Source organism: Apteryx mantelli, chromosome 28 (assembly GCF_036417845.1).
Source record: "Apteryx mantelli isolate bAptMan1 chromosome 28, bAptMan1.hap1, whole genome shotgun sequence".
NCBI classification, from domain to species: Eukaryota; Metazoa; Chordata; class Aves; order Apterygiformes; family Apterygidae; genus Apteryx; species Apteryx mantelli.
This window is the reverse complement of record NC_090005.1, coordinates 629,494-652,120: the sequence shown is the minus strand read 5'-3', so window position 1 is coordinate 652,120 and position 22,627 is coordinate 629,494. Positions and strand designations below refer to the sequence as shown.

At 67.2% G+C, this 22,627-nt stretch overlaps 1 protein-coding gene across 3 annotated transcripts; it reads right to left on the bottom strand.

The window, feature by feature from the left end:
• Positions 1-550: 550 nt before the first annotated feature.
• On the bottom strand, positions 551-20,961 carry LOC106491086 (signal transducer and activator of transcription 5B). 3 transcript variants are annotated; one of them, XM_067311982.1, is made up of 19 exons: positions 20,873-20,961; positions 6,856-6,993; positions 6,575-6,731; positions 6,397-6,486; positions 5,390-5,564; positions 5,183-5,313; positions 4,946-5,097; positions 4,704-4,859; positions 4,418-4,597; positions 4,193-4,280; positions 3,971-4,093; positions 3,771-3,863; positions 3,487-3,693; positions 2,980-3,074; positions 2,777-2,907; positions 2,224-2,394; positions 2,032-2,083; positions 1,632-1,739; positions 1,336-1,554 (listed from the first exon to the last, which is right to left on the bottom strand). In XM_067311982.1, the coding sequence occupies exons 2-19, from the start codon at positions 6,981-6,983 to the stop codon at positions 1,428-1,430; spliced, it is 2,364 nt and encodes a 787-aa protein (XP_067168083.1). In that variant the 5' UTR covers positions 6,984-6,993; positions 20,873-20,961; the 3' UTR covers positions 1,336-1,427. The 3 variants fall into 3 exon arrangements, with proteins under 3 accessions (XP_067168081.1, XP_067168083.1, XP_067168082.1); XM_067311981.1 differs by lacking the exons at positions 6,856-6,993; positions 20,873-20,961 and having other exon boundaries at positions 2,239-2,394; positions 6,397-6,666; XM_067311980.1 differs by lacking the exons at positions 2,032-2,083; positions 6,856-6,993; positions 20,873-20,961 and having other exon boundaries at positions 551-1,554; positions 2,239-2,394; positions 6,397-6,666.
• Positions 20,962-22,627: the final 1,666 nt, after the last annotated feature.

Sequence of the window (22,627 nt, the reverse complement as noted above, 5' to 3'; positions counted from 1 at the left end):
AAAACTCACCCCTGCTGAGGGGGGCTCAGCCCCAGCACCTCCAGCCCTTCGGCCCGCGGTACGAGGCCGGTGCCCAGCACCGACCCCTGCAAAGCCAAGCACCAGCGCCCGGCGCCGGCTGGGCATCCAGGACCAGCCGTGCCATCCGGGCAGCCTGTGCCGATGCGCATGCATGAGGGCCATGCACGGGGGCACGGGCACCCCCCGCCAAGCCGGGGCTGGAGGTGGGGGCTTGGGACCCGGCCTGGGCAGGGGGGTGTGTTTCCCAGGGGTGGCGGGGATGGCAGCTCCTGCAGAGGAGCGCTGAGCTCAACCCAGCCCTGTGAGCAGCCCCAGGGCCGTGAAGCGATTTGGGGAGGACGTGGGGCTGCCCGTGTCCCCTGCACATCCCGGGGCAGCCCCGAGGCCCCTGTGGAACCGGCTCCCCCAGCCCTGTGCCCCCAACCCAGCCAGGGGCAGGCTTGGGGCTCTCCCCCTGCCCGCCGGCGGGGCAGGGACCTGCACCCTCCCCAAGACACATGTGAAACCCAGAGCTTTTGTGTTACAAAAATATTCGGTGCTTTATTTACTCTGTGGTAGAAAAATAACATCGCCAGGGAACCAGGGTTTCTTAGACAGGTCGAGGCGAAAGAGGTGGGGAGAGCGGAGGGCTCCACTCCCGTCCCCCAACCGCCCCCGCTCCTGTCCCCGCCGGCCGCGCTCGTGCCCGGGCTCCGGCCTCCCTCGCTCCGGTTCCCGTCTCACCCTGCCTCCCTCTCGCTGCATCGGCGCTAGAGAGGACGGGGAGGGACACGGCCGACACACTGCCGAGACCGGGAGCCAACGGGGTCTCCCGCATCCTCCGAGGGATGGGAGCAGGAGAGCGCCAGGACAGGACCCAGCTCTGCAGAGCGAAGCGTCCCCCCGCCAGGACGAGCCCCAGCCGCCCTCTCTGTCCCCCCGTCCCAGAGCCCGGCACGGCCACGCACACAGGCACACACACTCCTGCCCGAACGGAGTCACTAGGAGAAAAACAACAACGCGAACATGTACATTCTCAGTGACGACGGCGGAAAGCAAAGGTGAGGCCGGGCCGCGGGCCAGGGGCAGCCGCGGGCGCAGGCGGGCTGCGCGGTCCGAGCCCCGCCGGCGGCGCCGGGAGCCGGGCGCGCAGAAGCAAAGCTGAAGCTGGGCCTCTTAAAAGGAACATACAGGAAAACCATGCGACAAATCCGCTGCCTTTTATACACGGGCATAAACACCAAAGAGCCAGACGCCACCCTGCATTTCTGGACAGCACAGAGCAAATCTCTGGGACAAGAAACCACCCCACTCCCTGCCCTCCCCCCCCGGCCCCGGCACAGAGACACGAACACAGCGCTGCTCCCGGCGGCAGAGTCCCCGCGGCGCCGGGGCCGGAGGCGGCGTGGGGCCGGGCGCCCGCCCCGTCACGACTGGGCGTGGGGGATCCACTGACTGTCCATGGGGCGCCGCAGCAGCTCCTCCACGTGCCTCGCCACGTCCATGGTGTCGTCCAGGTCAAAGTCGCCCTCGGGGTCCAGCACGGGGTCGGGGCTGCGGGAGGGAGAGGCGGTGAGGCTCGGGGACGGCGCCGGCCGGCCGGGGCACGGGCGGGGGGCAGCGGTACCTACTTTTGCGGGTACATGTTGTAATGGGGCTGGGAGCACACGGCCGGCGACGGAGCCTGGTCCATGTAGGTGGCCCCTCCGGGGGCAGAGTCGCCTGAGGCGCTGACAAACCTGAACGGACAAGGGGCCCGTGAGTGGCAGCCCACGCTGGATGAAGACGCCCCGGGAATTCCCACGGCCTCCGATGGGCTTCCCGCGCGGTGCAGAGAGGGGACCCCAGCCCCATGCACGTGGTCCGTCCCGGTTCTGGGAGGACCCAACAGCCCGGCCCCGGGCGCCCCGCGCACGCTCGCCTCCTCCCCGCTGTCCCGAAGAGCGTCCGGGTGCAATGCCGGAGCCGCGAGCAGGATGCCCAGGGGGCCGCAAGCCGCCCCCGGGAGCCGCCCGGCACCTGCCCACTTACTCGGGCACCACTTGCTTGATCTGCGGCTTCACATATCCGTCCACAGCTTTCGCTAGAGGGAAGAAGGCAGCGCTAGGGCTCGGAGCCGCTGGCGCATGTTGCCGGCCTGCTCGTGGCGAGCCGCAGAGCCAGCACCGGGCCGGGGTCCGCGCGACAGGGAGGGATGCGGAGGGGATCGAGGGGCAGCGCTACCTGGCGTGGACTCACAGAGAACCGGTGTGTAGTACTTGGAGAAGACCTCGTCCTTGGGCCGGTCGGGGAACACGTAGATGAGGTAACTGAGGTCCCCCAGGCGGTCGGCCAGGGAGCGGATGGAGAAGTCCCTGGTCGTGAACGGCATCAGGTTCCAAAACATCCTTTCGGCTGGAAGACAAGAGCAAACAGGGTAATGACACCTGGAAAGAGCCGCTTGGGCTCACGACGACTCCCAGGGCTCCGCTTTAAAAACAAGCTGCGAGATCACGTTTAAAAAAAGCAACCAAACCCAGCGTTTCCCCCTTCCAACGTTTAAGGACAAAATGCAGGTTGCCGGAAAACAGGATCAGGCAGGAACTAAAGGTCTGTCCTTGCCCAGGGGACAGAGAGGGCGGAGGCAGGGCAGGTTTCCACCCTGCTAGGCAAACGCAGGCGCTGCCGGGGAAGTGACGGCAGCTCGGATCTGCACACGCGAGCCGGGAAAGGGGCCGAGCCCCAGGCTCGGGACGAGGACGGGTCGGAGGCTCCCAGCTCCCCGGCGTGCACTCACGGGAGTCGAACTTCCAGGCGATGGTGATGCCGCCGATCTCCGAGTCGCTGAAGCGCAGGAGGAAGGTCCCGTCCGGCTTGTTGATGAGCAGGTCGTGCGCTTGCTGCTTGTTCACGAAGCCCAGAATGGCCCTAGGCAGAGGAAGGGGTCAGGGCCAGGCACGCGGGGGGCCGGCCACGGCGCGGGGGCAGGACGGCTCTTACCCGTCATTCCAGTGCGGCTTCAGATGCTTCTTCAGCACCTCCATGACACCGTCAAACCACTGCCAGAAGGTGTAATTCCTCCCGGGCAGGTTTTCCTGTTGAAATCCCCGGAAAATAAGCATTCCTGTTTCCAGCCTCAAGGCTGCACAAGCATTTGGCACAGCAGCAGGGACACAGGCGCCTGGAGCACGAGCGCTCTGAAACCAGGCGCCCAGAGCACCCGGCCACGCTGCGCAGCCGCGAGAGGAGCACCAGCGACGCGCGTGCGACCGTGCGGACACCTGCAGGCCCTACGGCACTCCGGATCGCTCCGAGAGAGGAAAGCGGTTCCCTCCATCCCGCTGCGGGCAGGCGGGGATGGTGACGGCTGTTTCTGCTTTGCGCTGTTGCGAGCAGCGGCTCCCCGGGAGCAACGTCCCCCATCCCACCCCTAGGCACGGCGCACTGCTGCTCGCGGGCTCCCAAAGCGCCCGCGACCCTCCCAGCGCGGCGCCCCGGCCCGCTCACCCGGTTGAACTGGGACCAGGACACCGTGGTGCTGCTGTAGTCCTCCAGGTGGGAGCTGGTGCTGTTGAAGAGCTTCTGCGCCAGGAACACCAAGTTCTCCTTGGTCAGCCCGCGGCTGCTCTGCACCTCGGCCTTGAACTTCATGTTGAGCGCCTCGCAGAGCTGCGGCCACTGCACCTTGTCGGGCACGGCGAAGGGCACCCGGCCCTGCGGAGCGGGCGGCACGGCCGTCAGCACGCTGCCGCCCGGTCCCGAGCTCCTGCTCGCCGGGCGCTGGCACTCACCGGCTCCGCGAAGGCGTTGTCCCAGAGCACGGTGGCCGTGGCGTTGTTGTCCTGGCTCCCGTGCACGATCACCACCACGGGCAGGGACAGCGTCTGCGGGCGGACGGGGGCTGAGCCGGGAGGGGACGCGGGGCGCCGCGGCAGCATCGCCCGCCCCGCACCTGCAGGCCCCGCGGAGGGGACGCGCCGGGCGCCTTTACCTTCACCTGGAAGACCAGCTCGTTGCCGCCAACGCTGAACTGCGACTCGAAGAGGATGGTGAACTTCTCCTCCGTCACCGACTCGGCGCCGCGGCGGTCCGAGCGCTTGATGCGCTTCAGAGACTGCGGGGACAGGCGGGGTGAGCCGGGGGGGGGGGGAGGCGGCGCAGGAGGGGGACACGCGGGGACGGGGGGACGGGGGGGGGAGCCGGCCGCGCTCACCATGTTGCGGAAGTGGGCGCTCAGCGTCCCCGTGGCCTGGTGGTACTCCATCACGCAGCAGTTGTTCAGGATCTCCCCGCTGCTCTCGCTGCCGCGGGAAGGCTCGGGGTGAGGGGCGCCCCGCGGAGCCCCGCGCGCCGCCGGCAGCCCCGGCGCCCTCCGGCACAGCCCCGGCCCCCTCCCAGCACAGCCCCGGCCCCCTCCCGGCACAGCCCCGGGCATTACTTGCGGGTGCTCTCGTTCTTCAGCAGGGCCTTGGCTTGCTGCTCGCTGATGATGGTGGCCTTCACCTGGGGGGGGTTCATGTGCACGTTCAGCTTCCCCCCCACCAGGAGCCGCACGGTGGCCGCGAACTTGGTCTGGGTCTTCAGCACCTGGGGGGGCTGCTTCTCGATGATGAAGGTGCTGGGGGGGGGGGACGGGCACAGGCACGGGGGTCAGGGGCAGCCGGGCAGAGTAGCCCCGGCCCCGCCGCCCGGCCCCCCCCCACGCCGGGGACCCCCACCTCTACCTGGTCACCAGGGCGGAGATGATGTCGGTGATGGTGCCATTGAGCTCTGACAGCATCTCCTCCACGGGGCCCGGGATGGGCAGCTGCTGGCACAAGTGCTCGGCCCGACGGATCTGCTGCCGGTTCTGCCAGATGATCTCGGCCAGCTTCTCGCACCTGGGGGAGCGCCAAGGGCTCAGCGGCCCGCCGGGGCCAGGGCCGGGGCCGGCGCCCACCGCCCCCGCGCCCAGCCGGGCACCCACCAGGTCTGCAGCACGTCCAGGGTGCCCTCGGGGGGGCCCCCGTTGCCCGCCAGCTGCTGCCGACGCTTCCACTGGATCAGCTCGTCGTCCAGGATGGTCGTCTGCTGCTTGCGCAGCAGCTGCAGGGTCTTCTGGTGCTTCTCGGCCAGCTCCTGCAAGGCGGGCAGGCGTCACGGGGCGGGCGGCCGGGCGGCCGGGCGGGTGGCCGCAGCAGGGGCCGGGGGCCGCCGCACTCACCACGCGGTACTGCTGTAGTGTCTGCGCCTCCCGGTGCAGCCAGGCCTCCAGCGACGCCTTCTTCTGCTGCAGCGTCGTCTCCCGCGACAGGCGCTCCTGGGGGCCCAGCTGGGAGAGCTGGGAGAACTGGGCTGGGGGCACGGGGCAGCGTTAGGGTCGGCACCGCCGGCGCCCCAGGCCCCGCACCCCCCCCGGGCTCCCACCCACCTTGGAGCCGCATGTTCTCCTGGTACTGGATGATGAAGTACTCCTGCGTCTGCTGCAGCTTCTTGAGCTCGTTCTCCGAGTCCTGCGTGATGAGCCGCAGCTCCTCGAAGGTCTGGTTGATCTGAAGGTGCTTCTGGGACATGGCATCCACCAGGGAGCCGGCTGGCGAGGGGCTCTGCGCAGGGCAGGGGGAGCGCTCAGCGTGGTGGGGGGAGCCCCTTCCATGCCACTGCTGTGCTGGGGGACCACGGAGAGCCGGAGCATCCCCCACCACGGGGCAGCTCCCGCGGTCCTGGGGGATGCAGACCTGGAGCATCCCCCACCACGGGGCTGCTCCCGCGGTCCTGGGGGATGCAGACCTGGAGCATCCCCCACCACGGGGCTGCTCCCACGGTCCTGGGGGATGCAGACCCGGAGCATCCCCCACCACAGGGTTGCTCCCGCAGTCCTGGGGGATGCAGACCCGGAGCACCCCCCACCACGGGGCTGCTCCCGCAGTCCTGGGAGATGCAGACCCAGCACATCCCCCACCATGGGGCTGCTCCCGCAGTCCTGGGAGATGCAGACCCAGCACATCCCCCACCACGGGGCTGCTCCCGCAGTCCTGGGGGATGCAGACCCAGCACATCCCCCACCATGGGGCTGCTCCCACAGCCCTGGGGGATGCAGACCCGGAGCATTCCCCACCACGGGGCTGCTCCCATAGTCCTGGGGGATGCAGACCCAGAGCACCCCCCACCACGGGGATGCTCACACACTCCTGGGGGATACAGACCCGGAGCACCCCCCACCACGGGGCTGCTCCCGCAGTCCTGGGGGATGCAGACCCAGCACATCCCCCACCATGGGGCTGCTCCCGCACTCCTGGGGGATGCAGACCCGGAGCATCCCCCACCACGGGGCTGCTCCATGACCCCAGCAGCAGAGACGCAGGGCGTTGCCCGCCCCATAGGTTGCAGCCGTGCCCGTGCCCCCGGCAGCGGAGACGCCCCACGTCCCCCACTTACGTTGTTCGCCTCCCGCACCAGCCTCTGCTCGTGGTAGAGGATGTGCCGAATGCAGCGCACCAGCTCCATGGGGCACCGGTCATAGGTGTTCTGCACGGGGAGAGCGCGGCCCTGAGCGGGGCGCGGGGCAGAGCCACCCCCGGCCCCCCGGCCCCGGGCCAGCGCTGCCCCCACTCGCCTGCAGCTGCGTGGCATAGTGCCCCAGCTTGATCTTCAGCAGGAAGCCGTCCTCGCCCACTTGGTGATCCGCCTTCTTCTGCAGCTCCTGGATCAGCCCCTCCAGCAGCTGCGTCGCCTTCACGTTCTCCTGGGGGTTGTCGAGGTCGATGGAGTCCCTGGCACGGGGCGAAGGCGGCGTCAGGGCGGCCCCGGCCCCGGCCCCGCTGCGGGGAGCGCTCCCGGGAACGGCCGGCGCCGCGGGCAGGGATGCAGCCGCGGTGGGACGCCCCGCTCACCTACCATGCCTGGCTCTCGATCCACTGCGAGAGGTAGTGCCGCACCTCGATGGGGAAGTGCTGGCCGTAGAGCGCCTGCATCTGCCGCAGGGCTTCGCCCTGGAGCTGCTGCGCCTGGATCCACACCGCCATCGCTCACCACCTGCGGCAGGGAGACGGGGCCGTCGGGACGCCGCTCCTGGGGTGCCGCCGCGCCGGCGCACTCCGCTGCAGGAGCTTCCCGATGCCTCCTGCGCTTCCCAGAGCTGCTGGGAAATGTCTCCGGTTTCACGCAGAAAGAGGCACGGCTGGGCAGGGGGACCCTGCTCTGAGTCACCCGCTGTTTTCTAGGAAAAGCCCCCGGAGAGCTGGGGGCCGTGAAGGCATTGCTTCGCAGGGCTCGCCACATGGTAATCGTTTCCCCCCGCCGCGCTGCGTCATGCCATCGCGGCCGTCGCCTGCCCAAGGGAACGAGGGAATGGGGGCTGGAAAGCAACCCGGGCTGAGGCAGCGCGGGCCAGTCCCGCCAGCGCCAGGAGCCGCGGGGCTGCTCGCCTCCGCCGAAATAAATGAACAGCAGCACCCAGGCGGGGCTTCTCCCAGCGAGTTTGGGGCGGCCGCAGCGGCGGGAGGGCTGCCAGGCACCGCTCGCGCCCGGGCCGCGCGACACCCGAGTGTGCCATGCCGCTCCACCCCGCGCTGCTCCGGACTCCCAGGCATCCCAACAGGCGCTTTGCACAAGCGCGCGCGGCACTGCGGACGCGGCCAGCGGGGGCAAATATAGAAAGGACAGCCGGAGAGACGGCACCTATAAAAAGCCAGAGCCTTCCCCCGTCGTGGTTATATTTGCAGCTTGATGGGCCCTGGCAAAACAACCCGGTAAGAGAGTCTGACGGCGACGCAATGCCCAGCGAGCCGGGGAGGGCTCCGCGGGAGCCCCCGGCCCCGCGCAGCGAAGCACCCACCGGGGCCGAGGCGGTGTTTGCAGGCACAAACAGCATTTACACACACTCGCACCCAAACGGATTTAGCCCTAATATTGTGCAAACGGAGCCAGTCATGCTCTCAACTGGGAGGAGATGCCAGGGCAGGGGGGAGAGACCGTCTTTGCGTTGCATCCCCCGGCCAGATGACCGGGACGGGGATCCGGTTACGGCACCGCAGCACCCGGCACGGTCAAAACCAAACAGGTCCATGGAGAGAGCTGGCAGCACGGCGCTGCGGCTCCTCTCTTCCCTGAACCCTTTAGCTTGCAAGGCCAGGGCACGCTCCGGGGAAACCGGCCTCAAAACCAGCGACGGCCCCAGGTGCCGCGGAGGCGCCAGCCGCTCTCCTGCAGCGCCGGGGCTCGGCACGGCGCGGCGCGAGCACGGGCTCAGAGAGGGAAGAAAGCGACAGGTCAGCTGCCACGACCGCAAAGAAATCCGAGGGTCTAAGTCAAGCACAGGGAAATAGCCAGCAGTCCCGAGCTCCACAATCTCTCCCCGACATGCAGGGAGAGGAACAGTAACTGAGAGTTGGCTAAAAATGACTTTTTCCCCCCATAAAAAGCAAGGAACATTCCCATGTTCACAGGAAAAAGATTCAGTTAGAAACCCTTCTGGTAAGGAGGGGTTTGAGGAGGCAATAAAAAATTAAAGCAATGAAAGAAGGCAAAGCGGGAAAGCTGATAGTAAGGCAAGTGTATTGGCAGTTAGAAAATGCAAACGGTTGATAAGAGGCATCATGGCACTGATGAAAAATGCTGCCATTGGCAGAGCTGAAGAGAACTTAAAAAACTGTTTTACTGTGTCAAGAACAGATGAAATCCCAGGAGCAGCCCAAGCCCAGGGCTGGACAGGAACAGAAATATCAGCACAGACAAAAATTAAATAAACATTGCTCTTCCTATCAAGAAAATTGTGATATATTCCCATCTTCCAGCAACAAAACACTTCCCATTCCACTCCAACATGTTATTAAGCAACAAGTATTAATCTGCTGCAGCGGTTAACTTGCAGTTACAGAGTACAAAAAGCACTGGCCTTGGAGCAGGAGCCGTGAACATTGCTGCTGGGAACGTCTGAGTGGAAACAGAGCCAACCTGACGTCAATATTTACACGGGGAAAACAGCACGTTTGGCTCGCAACAGCCCAGCTTGCCCCGCGCGTGCCCCGGCGAACTGCAGCCCCGTCCCACGGGCAGCGCGGGCCCGCCGGCCACGGCGGATAAACACGTCCCACCAAAACCGCTCCGACGAGATTGCAACAGGCCAACGGAAAGCATCACCGACGCAACACCTGGGATTCCTCTGAGCTCGTCCACAAGCAGGTGCCTGCAAAGCAGCAGCCTGGATCGCGAGCAAGCGGCCCCGAAGCTGGCAGAGGACAGGTACGAGACCTCACTTCCCAAGCGAAACCGGGTCCCGGCAGCCCAGCGCTGCAGCGGTGGCTCCCGCCACCGGGAACGCTGGACGCAAGCTACTTGCCTGCAAGCGAAAGGAGGCTATAGCAGAAGCCGATTTCCCAAACGCCAGCCTGGATCGCGCCCGCAGACCAAGCTCCTCGAGTCAGGCGGAGGGGATGCCGGGCGCAGAAGGCGCGCCAGCAGCGGGTACGGCACGAGACGCAACGCTTGCAACAAGCGGCACCAGGCTGCTTAGCCGCAAGAGCCGATCAAGGTTAGGGAAACGGCGCTGTAGCTGCATTTTGCATAAAATACAGTGATACGATCCTTGGGCCCTTGCGTGTTGCCAGAGGCAGAGTCAGCACCCTACACACCATGAACTTCCCAAAACCACCACTGCCGCTGCTCACGGCAAGCATCAAGCGGGAGCCTGCAGGAACTAGCGGCTGTGCATCCCACCTGGCCCCAAGGAAAGCATCCCACGGCACCCCGCTGACTGTCCTGAGCCCACGGCTTGGCTGAGCTACAGCCCCCTCCGCACAGCCGGAGACACCGGGCTTTCCAGGCAGTCACGGCACTCGTGTTCTTACTGGCAATCAGACTCCCGCCTGGCCAGCTGCTCGCAATTAAAGCTGGCTTGATCCAAGACCAGCATCATCCTCCTCCTCCTACAGCAGCACTGCTTATCTGGCTGGGGCGAGCACTTACAACAACTTCCTTGGAGGCCTGGGATGGTTTCACATCGGCGCTCAAGGATGAGCTCCCTCCTTGTGCTGCCGGTGCAGCACCCTCCCAGGCAAAGGCACATGTAGGCACCGGCCCCACAGCCACCCTCAGCTCCCGGGCTGGGTCAGGAAGACCTCCCATTCCAGAAGAGGCCGGCTGGGAGTCTTGCTGTTGTTTATCCGTCCCCTCCATGGCGGCATCTCTTTGCCCATGTTCCTCAACCACGCCTGCAGCCTGCGAGATGCGAGCTGAGCTGCCTTCTCCTGGAGCGCCAGGCAAGGACAGGCAGCATCGCTGCAGCTTCCCTGGTTACCAGGGCTCAGCTGGGCTGCAGCAAGCACCCGCATGCACACTCGGACAATTGCAAGAGACAGATGATTGCAGTGGTTTAAGCTACTTTGCATTTGTTTTGCACTGGCAATGAGCTATAATCCCACCCATTACCACAGCTCGGTTAACCAGCAGTAACTTAACAACCCACAGCAAGTTGTTCACTGGTGACCTATCGCTTGCAACACTGCACATGCGGCAGCTTCCCTCGTGCAGGACAAGCGCCACGGACACAGCCCCTGACCGCTGCCGGGGCAGCCCGGGCAGGGGGAAGGCACGAAAGCGCATCCGGCAGGGGCCAAGGGAGAGGAGACGCCAGGGCCGGCGCTTCCGTGTCCCACTGCCACCGGGGAAAGAAGGGAGACAGGAGAGGGGCTGGATCGCCTGCTCGTAACCCACCCGAACACGCGTCCAGAGGGATGGAGGCAACTGCAGGGGATGCGCAGGGGGAGGCCGGGCACAGGAGGGAGCCCAGCAGGCGCTCCTGGAGTGGGGCCGCTCTCCGCAGCGGCAGCACCGGCAGGGTGGGTGGTGGGGCAGGAGAGCAGCGAAGGAGCCGCAGGCACCTCTGGGGCCGCGGCAGGCGCTGCAGGAGGGCTGGCGAGCAGCTCCAGAGCTCAAGCGACAGGAAAGTCGTAATTGCATCTGCGAGGAGAAGACAAAAGGAGGGAAATGTCTCACAGGGCGAGGCAGCCGGCCAGAGGATTCCCACGGGCACCATCTCTGGCAAAACCCCACCATGGATGGAGCTCTCCCAGCTTGCCGCCCCGAGGCTCCAGCTCCCGCCCGGCCTCGCGAGCCGGCTTCATGGGGCTCGGGCCGCAGCTGCTGGGATGCACAGGCACGCAGCGCTCCCGGGAACCTCGTTGCCCTCCGCCCGCAGGCAACGTGCCTCCACCCCAGGGCTGCTCCAGCACAGCCCCTCGTGCCAGCGCAGCCGCTGCTTGCGGGGGGCAGCTCAGGTCTGGCTTCGGCCCTGGCCGGGGCACATGCAAGCGGCAGCTCTGCCCACGCCAGGCCGGGCAGCAGGACGAAACCTAGGCAAAACCCTGGGGGGAACGGAGCCAAAGCGCTGCTCTGTGCCCAACAGGCTCCAGGCGCCGGCGCTGCCTCCTCTCCTCCACCCGGAGGAAAGGGGATTTCCAGAGCAGCTTTCCTGCCCCCCGGCAGGGAGCCGGGGTGCTTCCCCCGACGCTGCCCTCCCCGCTCTGCCCTGCGGGCATGGAAAAGCCCCGGGCCCGGCCGCCCCGGCCCACATCCCCCTTCCCCGCGGCGCGGTAAACAGGCGCACACGTGCTTTCCCAGCACCTCCGGAGCCCGCGATCGCTTCCAGGTCAGAGCCGGCCTCGCTCGCAGCCCCAGGGCAGGGCCGGGCTCGGTGCGCCCCGTCGGGGCGATGCTGGAGGAGGGGGCGCCCCGCAGGGCACGGAGGGCTCGGCCGGGCCGGGCCCCGGCAGCAGCCCGGCGCCGCGGGAATCGCGCCGCTGCCGCCGCCCCCGCCCGCTCCGCGGCGCCCCCCGGGCCGCCCCCCCCCGGCCCCCGCCGCTCCGCACCCCCTGCGCGGCCTCCGGCGCACGTGGCACGGCCCGGGGCCCCCCGAGGGGGCAAATCCCGCCGGGCGCCGGGTCCTGCCCCGGGGGCCGCGGCAGCGCCGCCCCCCCGCCCCCCCGGCCCCGGCCCCGGCCCCGGCGCGGCGGCACTTACGCGCTCGGCGCTGCTCCGCCGCGCTCCGGCCGCGCGCAGCGGCCCCGGCCCGGCCCGCGCCCGCCGGGATCGCGCTCCCGGAGCTGCCGCTGCTCGGCGCGGGCGGCCGCGCTACAGGAAGGAGCGAAGCGCAGCTATTTCCTTCCAAAATGTCAGCCGCGCCGCGCCGAGCGCCCGCTGCTTCCTCTCCCGCGGCCGCGGCGCGCACGGACGGACGGGCGGCGGCGCCGTCGGGGCCGAGCGGGGCCCCCGGGCCGGCCCAGCCGCCGGGGGGTGCGATGCACCGGGAGCGGGGCAGGCGGCAGCGGCCCGGGCAGAGGCAGGAAAAAGGCAGGGGGGGACGAAGGGACGGACTAACCTCCCTGCCGCGCCGCTGCTCGCGTCCCCGCGCCTCCCCGGCGCAGGGCGAGGGCTGGCGCCCAGCTCCAGGCCACGAAGGCCGTGTCCGGAGCCAGCGGCAGAGCAGCCGCCAGCACCCGCGGCCCCTGGCTCCGGGGCCGCCTTGCCCCCACGCCCCCACGCCGCGAGCCCGGAGCGCCGCCAGCCGCCTGCTCCCTGCGTCCGGAGCCAATGGCGCAGGGGGCCGCCGGCGCTGGAAGCGGCGCGGTTCGCCCAGTCTACGCCTGCCTGTGGTTTCCAGCTTTCGGTTCAGAGGTGGAGGCACCAGCTCGGCAAGAGGCACGAGCTCCTTCTAGAAGTTCGGTGCTTTGATGGGTTTTGTTTTTCTCTTGCAGAAGAGCAGCAGCAGCCAAAGGTTTTGCCCTCGGCAGCATCGAGACAGAGGCACCGAGTTGCTCCCCTGCTCGCCTGCAGCCCACACTGGAAACTGTCTGTGCTTGCTGAGCGAGGGCAGGGGAACTTCAAGGCCCCGTCTGTGTGCACAGACAACAGACAACATCGGCTGTGGAAATTAAATATTTCCTCTTGAGAGCAGAGGCCGAGGGCCCTGCAGCAGCCGTGGTGCAGGAAAGCCTGGTGGCGGGTGCCGGTGGACCCGGCGCACCCCGAGGGGGCTGCACCCCGTGCGCGGAGCTGCGGAGCCCGCAGGCTGCCCCGAGGCCCAGCGGGGACGTGGCGGCTGCCGGGAAAGGCATGGGCCGAGCCAGCCTCCGGGAGCCAAAATGGAGAACTAGCCCCGCTGCGGGAACGAGGAAACCCCAGCAGTGGCGTGACGCTGTCCGAGGAGAGAAGCTGGCGCCACGCACGCGGAGATGTCGCCCTCCTCCGCAGCAGCCCAAGCGCCCGGAGAGCCCGGCTCGGGGACTGCCTGCTAGTCCCGTTAGCAACAACGGCCATTAGCATTCGTCTTGCTTGGCACTCTGACCTTTGAAACCTTTGGGACTGTTTGGCTCCCATTTTCAGATTTTCCGTTACAACCACAAAGACCCAGAAAGCTGCGTAAGAAAAACCCAGCCCAGCCAGCGAAATCCCAGCAAAACCCCAGGAATCTGGGAGCTGAGGCTTTAAGGAGAAAATAACAAAAGTCTCCCCCCGGCGCCTCGGCACAGCGCGCGAGGCAGGGGCCGCGGGAGGCATCGGGCGTGCTGCCTGGGCGCCGCGGGGCCGACGGGCGACAGCGGGACCCAGGCGTCGTGGCGAGGCCGCGGCTGCGCAGGAACAAAGGGGGCCTGTTCCCAGCCGCGGGGCGCACGGAGCTGCGCAGAGCCGTGCAGAACCAGGAGCGCGGCGTGGGCAGCGCGCCCACCCTGCCGGCTGCAGGCCACCGGGGCCTGGGGGGAGAGGGTACCCTGTGCTCAGCGGGCAATCCCCGCCGCCGGTGCCAGCACATCACCACCCCATCGCCACGGGATGCCGCCCGGCAGAAATCCTCCCCGGGGAATCCCTGGCACGAGCAGGCGGCCGGGCCCCAGGCAACCGAAAGCGCAGCACGCCCGGCCCCGGGGCCCGGCCGGTGGAGCAGCGCCCGCCGCATCGCCCTGCAGGCAGCCGCGCTCCCAGGGATGCTGCTGCCACTCGCTCCTAGCCCGACCCGACGCCTTTGATCCAATCCAACAAGGTATTTTTCCTACACGATGAGCAATGTCAACGAGACCTCAGACCAGCAGACCTGCCCTAAATCTCTATAATACAGCAGCTCAGGATAAAGCATCTGCCCGGACACGGCACAAACCCTTGCTGGCTCCTGCCGCGGCCGCGCAGAGATGCTCGACCCTCCCTCGCGCCCTCTCCGGAGCCGGGGGGTGCCGGCAAGGAGGACCCGGGCTCTGGCCCCACGGGACACGCAGCCCGGAGGGGGCCCGAGGGCTCCGGGCGACCCCAGGCCAGCAGGGCCTGAGGCCGGGACAGCGCTGCCAGGCCCAGGGTGGGCCAGAGAGATTGGGGTTAAGGCACGAGCGCCCTGGCAGCCAGCCCACCCTCACCGCAGCCGTGGACCACCGTCACAGAGCCGCCCTGGGCACACCGCTAATCCGCGCTTAGACCTAGCACGTGCCCCGGAGAGATGTGCTGGCCGGGAGGATCCAAGGATTAAGCTCATTTCAGTGTCGAATTAGTCCCGATTTGGGTCTGGAGACACAATTTCATTTTACCGGTCATGCTCCAGCAAGCGCAGGCAATCAGACAAATCCATTTACCTGCCGAGCGGGATTTGCGGCGCCAGGCGCAGACAGCCGGGGGAGACCCGCGCAGCGCAGGCACGCACCGGCCGCGCGCCTCGGCATCCCCTCCCGCTGGCACCGCACGTCCCAGCCGCGCACAACGCCGCGGGGCGGGCGGGCCGCTCCCTGCAAGAGCGTTACCCCCTCACCGGGGGCGGCAGGCACCCCACGCGCCCGCCGCGGTTGCGAGTGCGGAGCCAACGCGATGCCCGGGCTCTGCATCGCGGGAGTCTCCCAGCAGCGCGTTTCCTCCCTCCCCGGCACGTTCAGGCAACACGTTGCGACAGAGCACCCGGGCTCTCGCGGCACGGGTCAGCAGCCGATCTACGCGTCCGGCCAGCAGGAAAAGGCTCCCTGCTCCTGGTGCCGCTGCGCGGGAGGCGTCGCACCCCCTCCCGCGGTGCCAGGGGGCCAAGGAGCTGAGAGGAGTTGCCGGGGGGCAGGGAAGGACGGGTTCCCCGGAGCAGCCTCCGGCATCCCTTGGGGCTCCCGGCCCGCTGGGACATGAGCGCCGCGAGAAGCGAGGGCCCCTGCCCCAGCAGCACCAGCCCGGCGCAGGGAGACGCTCACGCAGCAGCACGGCAGATGGGAGGGAGAATAAAGTCTTGCTTTAGGAAGGGGGCACGCGAACGCCTGGGGAATCTGGCAGGAGAGAGAACTAGTCAGAACAGGAATAAAAAGCCAAAATACTGAGGCTTTCTACCAAAAAAAATCTCATTCGCGATGGGTAAGCTTCGCAGTCAAGCCTGGCAGGTTAAACACAGCACACAGACGCGTCCAAGGGTGCAGGTGCCAAAGCTCGGCTCCTGCTTTCCTTCCCCCGAGGTGTGTGCAGCCCCGGGAGCAGCAGCTGCCGCTTGTTGCCCACTCCGGCAGCCGCGGGGGATCGGCACATGGCAAAGCGGAGCCGGCTCTGCCGAGTGCCGTAGTGCCGCCCATGAGAGCCATCCGGCCGTGGCGTGTGGGAGCCCGGACCTGGCGCATCCCGCCGTCGACAGCAGCAGGATTCACATTTGTGCACGTGCTCCCACCGCCAGAGCGCCGAGCGCGTGTCCGAGTCGCCTGATGCAAAGTGTCCCCACAGCAGCGTCTTGCCGCCGGGGCGGCGTCCCCGCACAAACGGGGCTCGAGCAGCAGCGCGGATGTGGCAGAAGGGAGCAGGATCTCCGGGGAAATTTTGAGGAGCAGGTGGAGATGCAATGCAGACACCGGAGCCGGTGGTGCCGCCAGGCTCCCGGGACGCTGCTGGACCCTGCCGAGCTGCTCAGCGAGCGGGTGGGCAGGCGCCCCCGGCCCGGTGGCGATGGCTCCATGCGCATTCCTCCCCACCTAAGCGTTTCTGGAAGGCCCAGGTGACAAATGGCTTTATAAAAGGAGGGGCCAGGCCAATGCAGCTGTGCCATTAGTGCCACAGCTGCATTTTAACAACAACAAATAGAACAGGGATCATTCTGCAGCTGTGTTTTCGCCTGCGCGAGGGGCTAGGGTACACCGCAAGCGCAGTCTGCTTCTCTTCCCCCCCCCCATTAAAAGCTTTGCAGACAGCAATCAAGCGGGAGGAACAAAAAGCCCGACAGACAAGAGCGGGCGGCGCTCAGCCCTCTGTGGCCGGGGCTGCGCCGGGCGCCGCGCCGCTGCCTAGGCTCCTCGAGTCCTACCCAAGCACCAGCCTTTTCCCCAATTCTCTCCCCAGACAGAACTATGCTATAAACCAGAATTTACATATCACAACAACAGGAAGACACGAAGTTACAGCAAAAATAGAGATTGCAAAACTCACCAGTGACTGTTTAAACAAGGAGCAAGTCGTGACCATGCTACGGTTCGGCTATAACATTCCAGTGCAAGGAGCCGCCAGAGCCCCGGTGAGAAGCCACCGGGCAAAACATCGCTCGCAGACTTTGCAGAAAGCGAGAGTCTGCAATAGGGGAAACACGCAGCAAGAAGCGCGCTCCTCCCCAGGCCGCCAGCGCTCCTGTCCCCTCGCTGGCGCGACTAGATGGGTGGATTCTGCTTTATCAGCAAGTCGGCTCACCCCTATCGGCCAGGAAGCCGTGTTCACATGCATGCCTCCCCCTCGACATTTCCCAACTCGGCAGGGAGAAGCAGTCTATGGCAACGTACCTTTTATCAGCCAGCAGATGTTGCTAGAACTGTTGCTGCATGTAAAATTCAGGCATGCTCAGCGCAGCTTGGATCCCTGCGCCGGACACGCGGTGCCAGGGTAAACACCCCCGCCCCCTTCCTCCTGGGATCAAAACACTTGGGGGTTGCAAAATAGACACCCCATGAAAGGAAAGGCATGCCACGGAAACATTACAGCTGTCGAGGCTACTTCTCCCGGAGCATGCCGGAGCCCCGGAGCAGGGCTTAGCCCAGCTAGCATGCACAGTCACCCAGGCCGGAGCCGTTTGCACGGCCGCGGAGTCGCAGTCCCGACCCTCTTCCCCGCTGCAAGGGGACCCTCCGCGCCCCCAGCTGCCGCGGGCTCGCGCCCCCCAGCCGCCCTGCCAGCCCGGGCAGGTCCCGCTCCCCGGGACCACCGCGAGGCCCCCCGAGCGCGGCCTCAACTTACAGTAATTCCTTCCAAACCAGCAAGTCATTTCCCAGCTGACGGCGGCACTTTACTGTACTCAGCAGAGCACAGTCACCCCTCGCTGCCCGGCCGCCCACGCGCTGCAGGAGTACAAGGAGCAGGGATTTTTCATAAGCAGAGTTTCTGGGTTTTGCTATCACTCGAGAGAGAGGTGGGAAACCCCAGGGCGCAGAGCTCGCTGCCTGCTTGGAGTCAGCACTTCCCCTGCCACGAGAGGGGAAGGTCCCTCGAGTCGCCGTGTGTAAGCGTGCGCGGAGCATCCCCGGGCGCGGGGCTCCGGCCCCGGGGACCCAGCACCCGCCGCGGGGCCGTGTCCTGCTCCGGAGGGACAGGGAGCTCCCTTCCCACGCCATGCCAAAGCTGCCGGCGGGAGGGACTCGAGGAAGCTCCGGTGACGGCTGCCGAGGGGCCAAGCATCCCCCGTGCCCACGAGGGAGGACGCTGTGGGAAAAGCCGCCGAGCCGAGCACGGCGTCCACGGCAGCAGCCGGCCCCTCCCTGCTTCCAGCCCCGGCTCTCCCATCCCCAGGCTGTTGGCACCTCTCGATCCGAACTCCGGCTCCTCTTTCCACATCACGACATCTACAGCACGTCCCGTTCCCTCCTCCATGCCAGGAGGCTCGCCCTCCTCCCCCGGCCTTCAGGGACGGCTCTAAACTGCAGGGAAACGGCCACCATCCTCGCGTCCAGCACAGCAGGACCTCGGAAGCCGGGACAGGCCAGGCTGCGGCCCCAGAGCCACCAGAAGCCCCAGCACTGCGACGGACGCCCCGCCGCCTTCCCCTCCGCACCGGCAGCTGCGTGCATCCCGAGGCGCAGCACAGCCGCGCCGCTCAAGCATGTGCAGGTGCATCGAAGCGGGACACCAGCCCTTCAGCAGCAGAGCATCCCCCCCCGCACCGTCACGGCGGCAGCATCCCCAGGCCCGGCCCCGGATGGGGCGCAGCGGCTCCCTGCTGCAGGATGCGTGCCCGAAGGCAAGGCGTGGGGCAAAGCTCTCACACCCCAGAGCCGCTGCTTTGGTGCCGCCAGTGCTGGACGGGCTGTCGAGACCACCTGCAGTGCATGCCGAACGCCTCTGCCAAGCCGGGTTTGGAGGGGCGAACAGCTTCTGGCTGCCGCTGCAGGCATCGAAGGGGCTCAGGGGCAGCGGCAGGGCAAGGCAGGACGGGGACGATCTGCTGCAGCAGCACCAGAGAGGCACATACGCCACGAGCCTTCCTGGTCCGCCAAGGGCATAGTCAAGATTTCGGAGGCAAAATATCTGAACTGGGGCTTTTGCATTAGCTAAGTGGACTAACAGCTTTCAAGGCTGGCCAGCCCCTGCTGCAGGGCCACGCGTTCCTCCCCGCCGCCAGGGAAGGCTCGGCGACCTGCCTGCCTTTGCGCAAGTTTATACTGCTAGACCTTCCCCAAGCAGAAGGTCTGGAGCCGAGATGCATACGCAAGTCCGGAGCCTCGCCTGCCTTAGCAGGATTTCGCTTTCTAAAAGGAGAGCTGATTGCATGTTCAGTTTTAACACGCACTCTCCCGAAGCACTGAGGCTACACGGCGCCGTAGCTTTGCTCCAGTCCCATCCTGCTAAAAGCCCCGGTGCCGTCCCCAGGCTCCCGGGGACTTTCTCTGCAGCCACCGAGGCGCAGGCGAGCCCTGCCGCACTCCACTGAGCTGCGGCCGTGCCGCTGCCGCCCCATGCTCCGCACACCTTGGCATCGCACGCTGACAACCGCCAGCAAGCTGCCGACCGTCACCTCCTTTCTCCTGCCCTCTGTCGCTAAAGCCACCGGTTCCCTGGCGCAGGGACTCTCCTGAATGACCTGGAAAGCACCTGGCTCGCAGCGAGCGTTACCGCAGCTCCACGCGAGTCAGCAGCCTTCGCTCTGCTCCGCGACTGCCATCGGAGGTGCTACCGCCGTCAGCAGTTCAGCCGGAGGCCCAGGAGGCAGCAGCCAGGGCAGCTCTTGGCGGAGCCCCCGAGCCCCTCTGATGGGGCGGTGTTCGCTCGCACGAACGCTGTGCGGCTCTCCCACCCGCGGTGCCAGAAAAGATGGGGCTATTCCGGCAGACTGCAAGAACAGCCCGGGCCTCGGCCCTGGCGGCGGGTCAGCGTTGCACAGGGCGGCCCCGGTGGCACGAGTGCCTGGCGCTCCGGAGCTGCACGGGAGGGCCGGCACCGAGCCGGCCCCAGCCCTGCCTTGCGCGAGCCCAGAGCTGGGCTGGATCTGTGCACAGTCCTGGCGGCTCCAGTTCCCTGCTGGACAGGTGGCTCTCGCCGCGGGATGGTCACGATTAGCCCAGCAGGCAAACGCGTTGGATAAAAGAGCCCTCAAGGGCTGCAGCGCTCTCGCTGCGCTCCAGGAAGGTGCCACCATTGCTGTCTCGGACAAGGGTGGATTTTCCCTTGGACTTCTGGTCTCTACCCAACAACACAGAGTCACATGTTTGGGTTTCCCGAGAGGAGCGTGCTGCCGAGTCCGTACCTGCCCCAAGGGCTCCCCTCTCCCGTGAACGCGCCCCAGCGCAGGCACGATTCGCGCTGTCCATCCTGCCTGGAGACGGACACGCTGCGCCGGTGTGCGGGCACAGCTGTCTCCCCCCAGGTGCTGGAGAGGCCGAAGCACACGCAAGGCTTCCGTCACATCTAGGATATGCTGTGCAAGTACGAAGTACCGCAAACGTTATTTTAACACTTTCAGAGTTTCCTCACAGAGGCAGAAACCATTTACAAAACAATCCTTTTCCTTCAGCATTGCATCCTTCTGCAGCCACTACCAACACTTATTGAATCTGAAACAAAACAACGGTGTTTCAAAGGAAACAGTGGAGGAGGAGGAGGCAGAAACAACCGAAAGTCCCCCTGCACAGCTAAAACACGAAGTTCTCTTTTCTCCAGTACTGGATCCACAGCACCGCTGGGCCCCACTCCCGGAGGAAGCGGCACCGGGAGCGGGCATCAGCCCCGAAGCGCGCTGCGCCGCGACCGACGCAGCTCGGCCGGAGGGTCGCCTGGCGCCCCGGGTGCGGGACCGCAGCCAGCAGCAGCGGGGCTTGGGGGGGCTCCAGGCCCCGGGGCGGGGACCCCGCCGCGGGTCCCACCTGGCCGCTCCTGCACCTGCTCCCGGCGCGGGCTGCGGCGCCCCGACGGCGCGGCCCGGCGCGGAGCGGAGCGGCCCCGGCGCGGCCCCGGCGGGCTCGGGCGGCCCCGGCGCGGCCCCGCGCTCGCCGCTCGCCGCGGCCGGCAGCCGCTGGCAGCGAGGCCGCAGGCCCTGACACTGCAAAATCAACCCCGGCCTGCGCCGGGGCTTCTTTTGAAAGTTGAGTTTGGCCGCAGGGAGTTACGAAATACCCAAAATATTTACCAAAAGGGAGTAAAAAAAACAACAAAAAAAAAAGAAAGGACGGACGGACGGACGGACGGACCCAGCGCCCCGGGCCGGCGCTCTCCGCGCAGCCGGGCATCGCCGCCGCCCGCAGGTGCTGCCGGCATCCCCCCGCCGCCCCGGCCCGAGCCGCGGGCCCCGGCCCCGGCCCCGGCGCCGCCCCAGCCCCGGCCCCGAGCCGCCCCGGGGCCGCCCCCCGCGCCCTGTTTACGGCCGCCGAAAGCGAAACCGGGCGGCGGCGGCGGCGGGGCCGGGCCGGGCCCCCGGGTCCCGCGGGGCAGCCGGGCCCCCGCCCGCCCCTACCTACGGCCGCGGCGGCGGCTGCGGCTCCGCTGGGCTCCGGCGGCTGCTCGGCGCTCGGCTCCGCCGCCGCTGCTCTGCCCCCTCCGGCCGCCGCCGCCGCCGCCTGCGCCGCCCCCCGCCGCCGCCGCCCGGCCCGGCCCGGCCCGCCGCAGCCCGCCCCCGCCGCGGCGCCGCCCCCGGCACGGCACAGCACGGCACGGCCCGGCACGGCGGAGCGCAGCGCCTGCACCGACACCGGCACCGGCACCGGCATCGGCATCGGCACCGGCACCGGCATCGGCATCGGCATGGGCATGCACCGGGGGGACCCTGCACCGGGCCCTTGCACCGGGGCAACTCACACCCGCACTGGGCCCGTGTACCGGGGCAACCGGGCACCGGCACCAGGCCCTTGCACAGAGACTAATGGGCATGGGCACCAAGCAGTGGGGCCTTGCACGGGGGGGGTGTCCACCATCACCGGGGGGGACACCACACCAGCACCGGTCACAACCGGGGGTTGGCACTGGGGGGAGCCCACGGCAGCTCCGGGCACCGGGCAGTGCCAGGAGCCCTCAGTGGGCACCTGGCAATGCCATGGGGCACAGTGGGGCGCGCACACCGGGCACCGGCATCCACACCCTGCGGGGGCCCACACGGGGCACAGCACCCACTTCAGGCATCACACCCCTGCAGGGAGCCAGCACCGGGCTGACCAGGTCACTGTTCCATGTCACTGCTGCCGGGTGACACCCACCGACCTTCCTTGTCCTGCCCCACATCCTGCTTTTCCGCACAGCCGTCCAGAAAGGGCAGCAGCGAAGTGGGCAACACTGCCGGTTGCACCAACTAATATTTCCTAATGGATTCTTTGTACTCTGCTGCCTGTAGGTCTCGGCCACCTCCTGCGTGGCTGTAGCCTCTCTGGGGCAGCGCCTGTGCTGGGCTCGGGGCCGAGGCCGTGGGACTGTGCTGCACTGCAGCGCGCTGCCGGGGAGTCTCCCGCCTTTGCAGGAAGAGCGGGCTTCCACTGAAAGCCGTGCAGGCCGTGTCAGGGGGGGTTGCATGCGAGTAAGAGGATGGAAAGGAAATCACTGCTAGTCAAGTGCAGGATGAGTAATACCATCACCCTAAATCCCACTGGCTTTGCAGACTTCCTTATTTCTGGTAAATCAGCTGCAAGCATGTAAGAGCCATCCTGCTTGCGGATCATAGCCCATTTGGAGCTGTTTGAACAGTTCAGGCAGCATTTGCAGTGGAAACGCTTCTGGCTGCTGCCGTTTCAGAGCTGGCTGCCCTGAGCAGCGTGGGAACGGCAGGAGGGGAAAGGCGACTGCTCGAAGCAGGTGAAAGCCAAGGCTCTGCTAACCGAGGGAGCAGGCAAATTCACAGGGCGCAGCAGCGGGGCTGGATGCCCGGGCAGGAGCCGAGCCAGGTTCCCGCAGCGCCGCCGCCAGCTGGGCGCTTCACTCCGCATGGGGCGTGCAGGTGGCCCGGCCCGGCGCTTGCACCCGGGGCGCCTTGTGCTGCTCCCTGCCACTTGGCACCGCCGCAGCAAACAAATTGTCCTGCTGGTACCCAGGTAGTTTTATTGCGGCATCCGCAGTCAACACTCAATGATCCGTGGGCAGTTTATCTGTTCCCTCGCTGCCGTGGGCACCAGACCCTATGGCTGCTTTAACGCCTTGCACTGACTGTGGCCACCCAGCCGAATCGGGCCCAGCTGCCTCCCCCATTTGCGCCCAGGTGCCCCCTCTCCTGCTACAGCCACAGCAT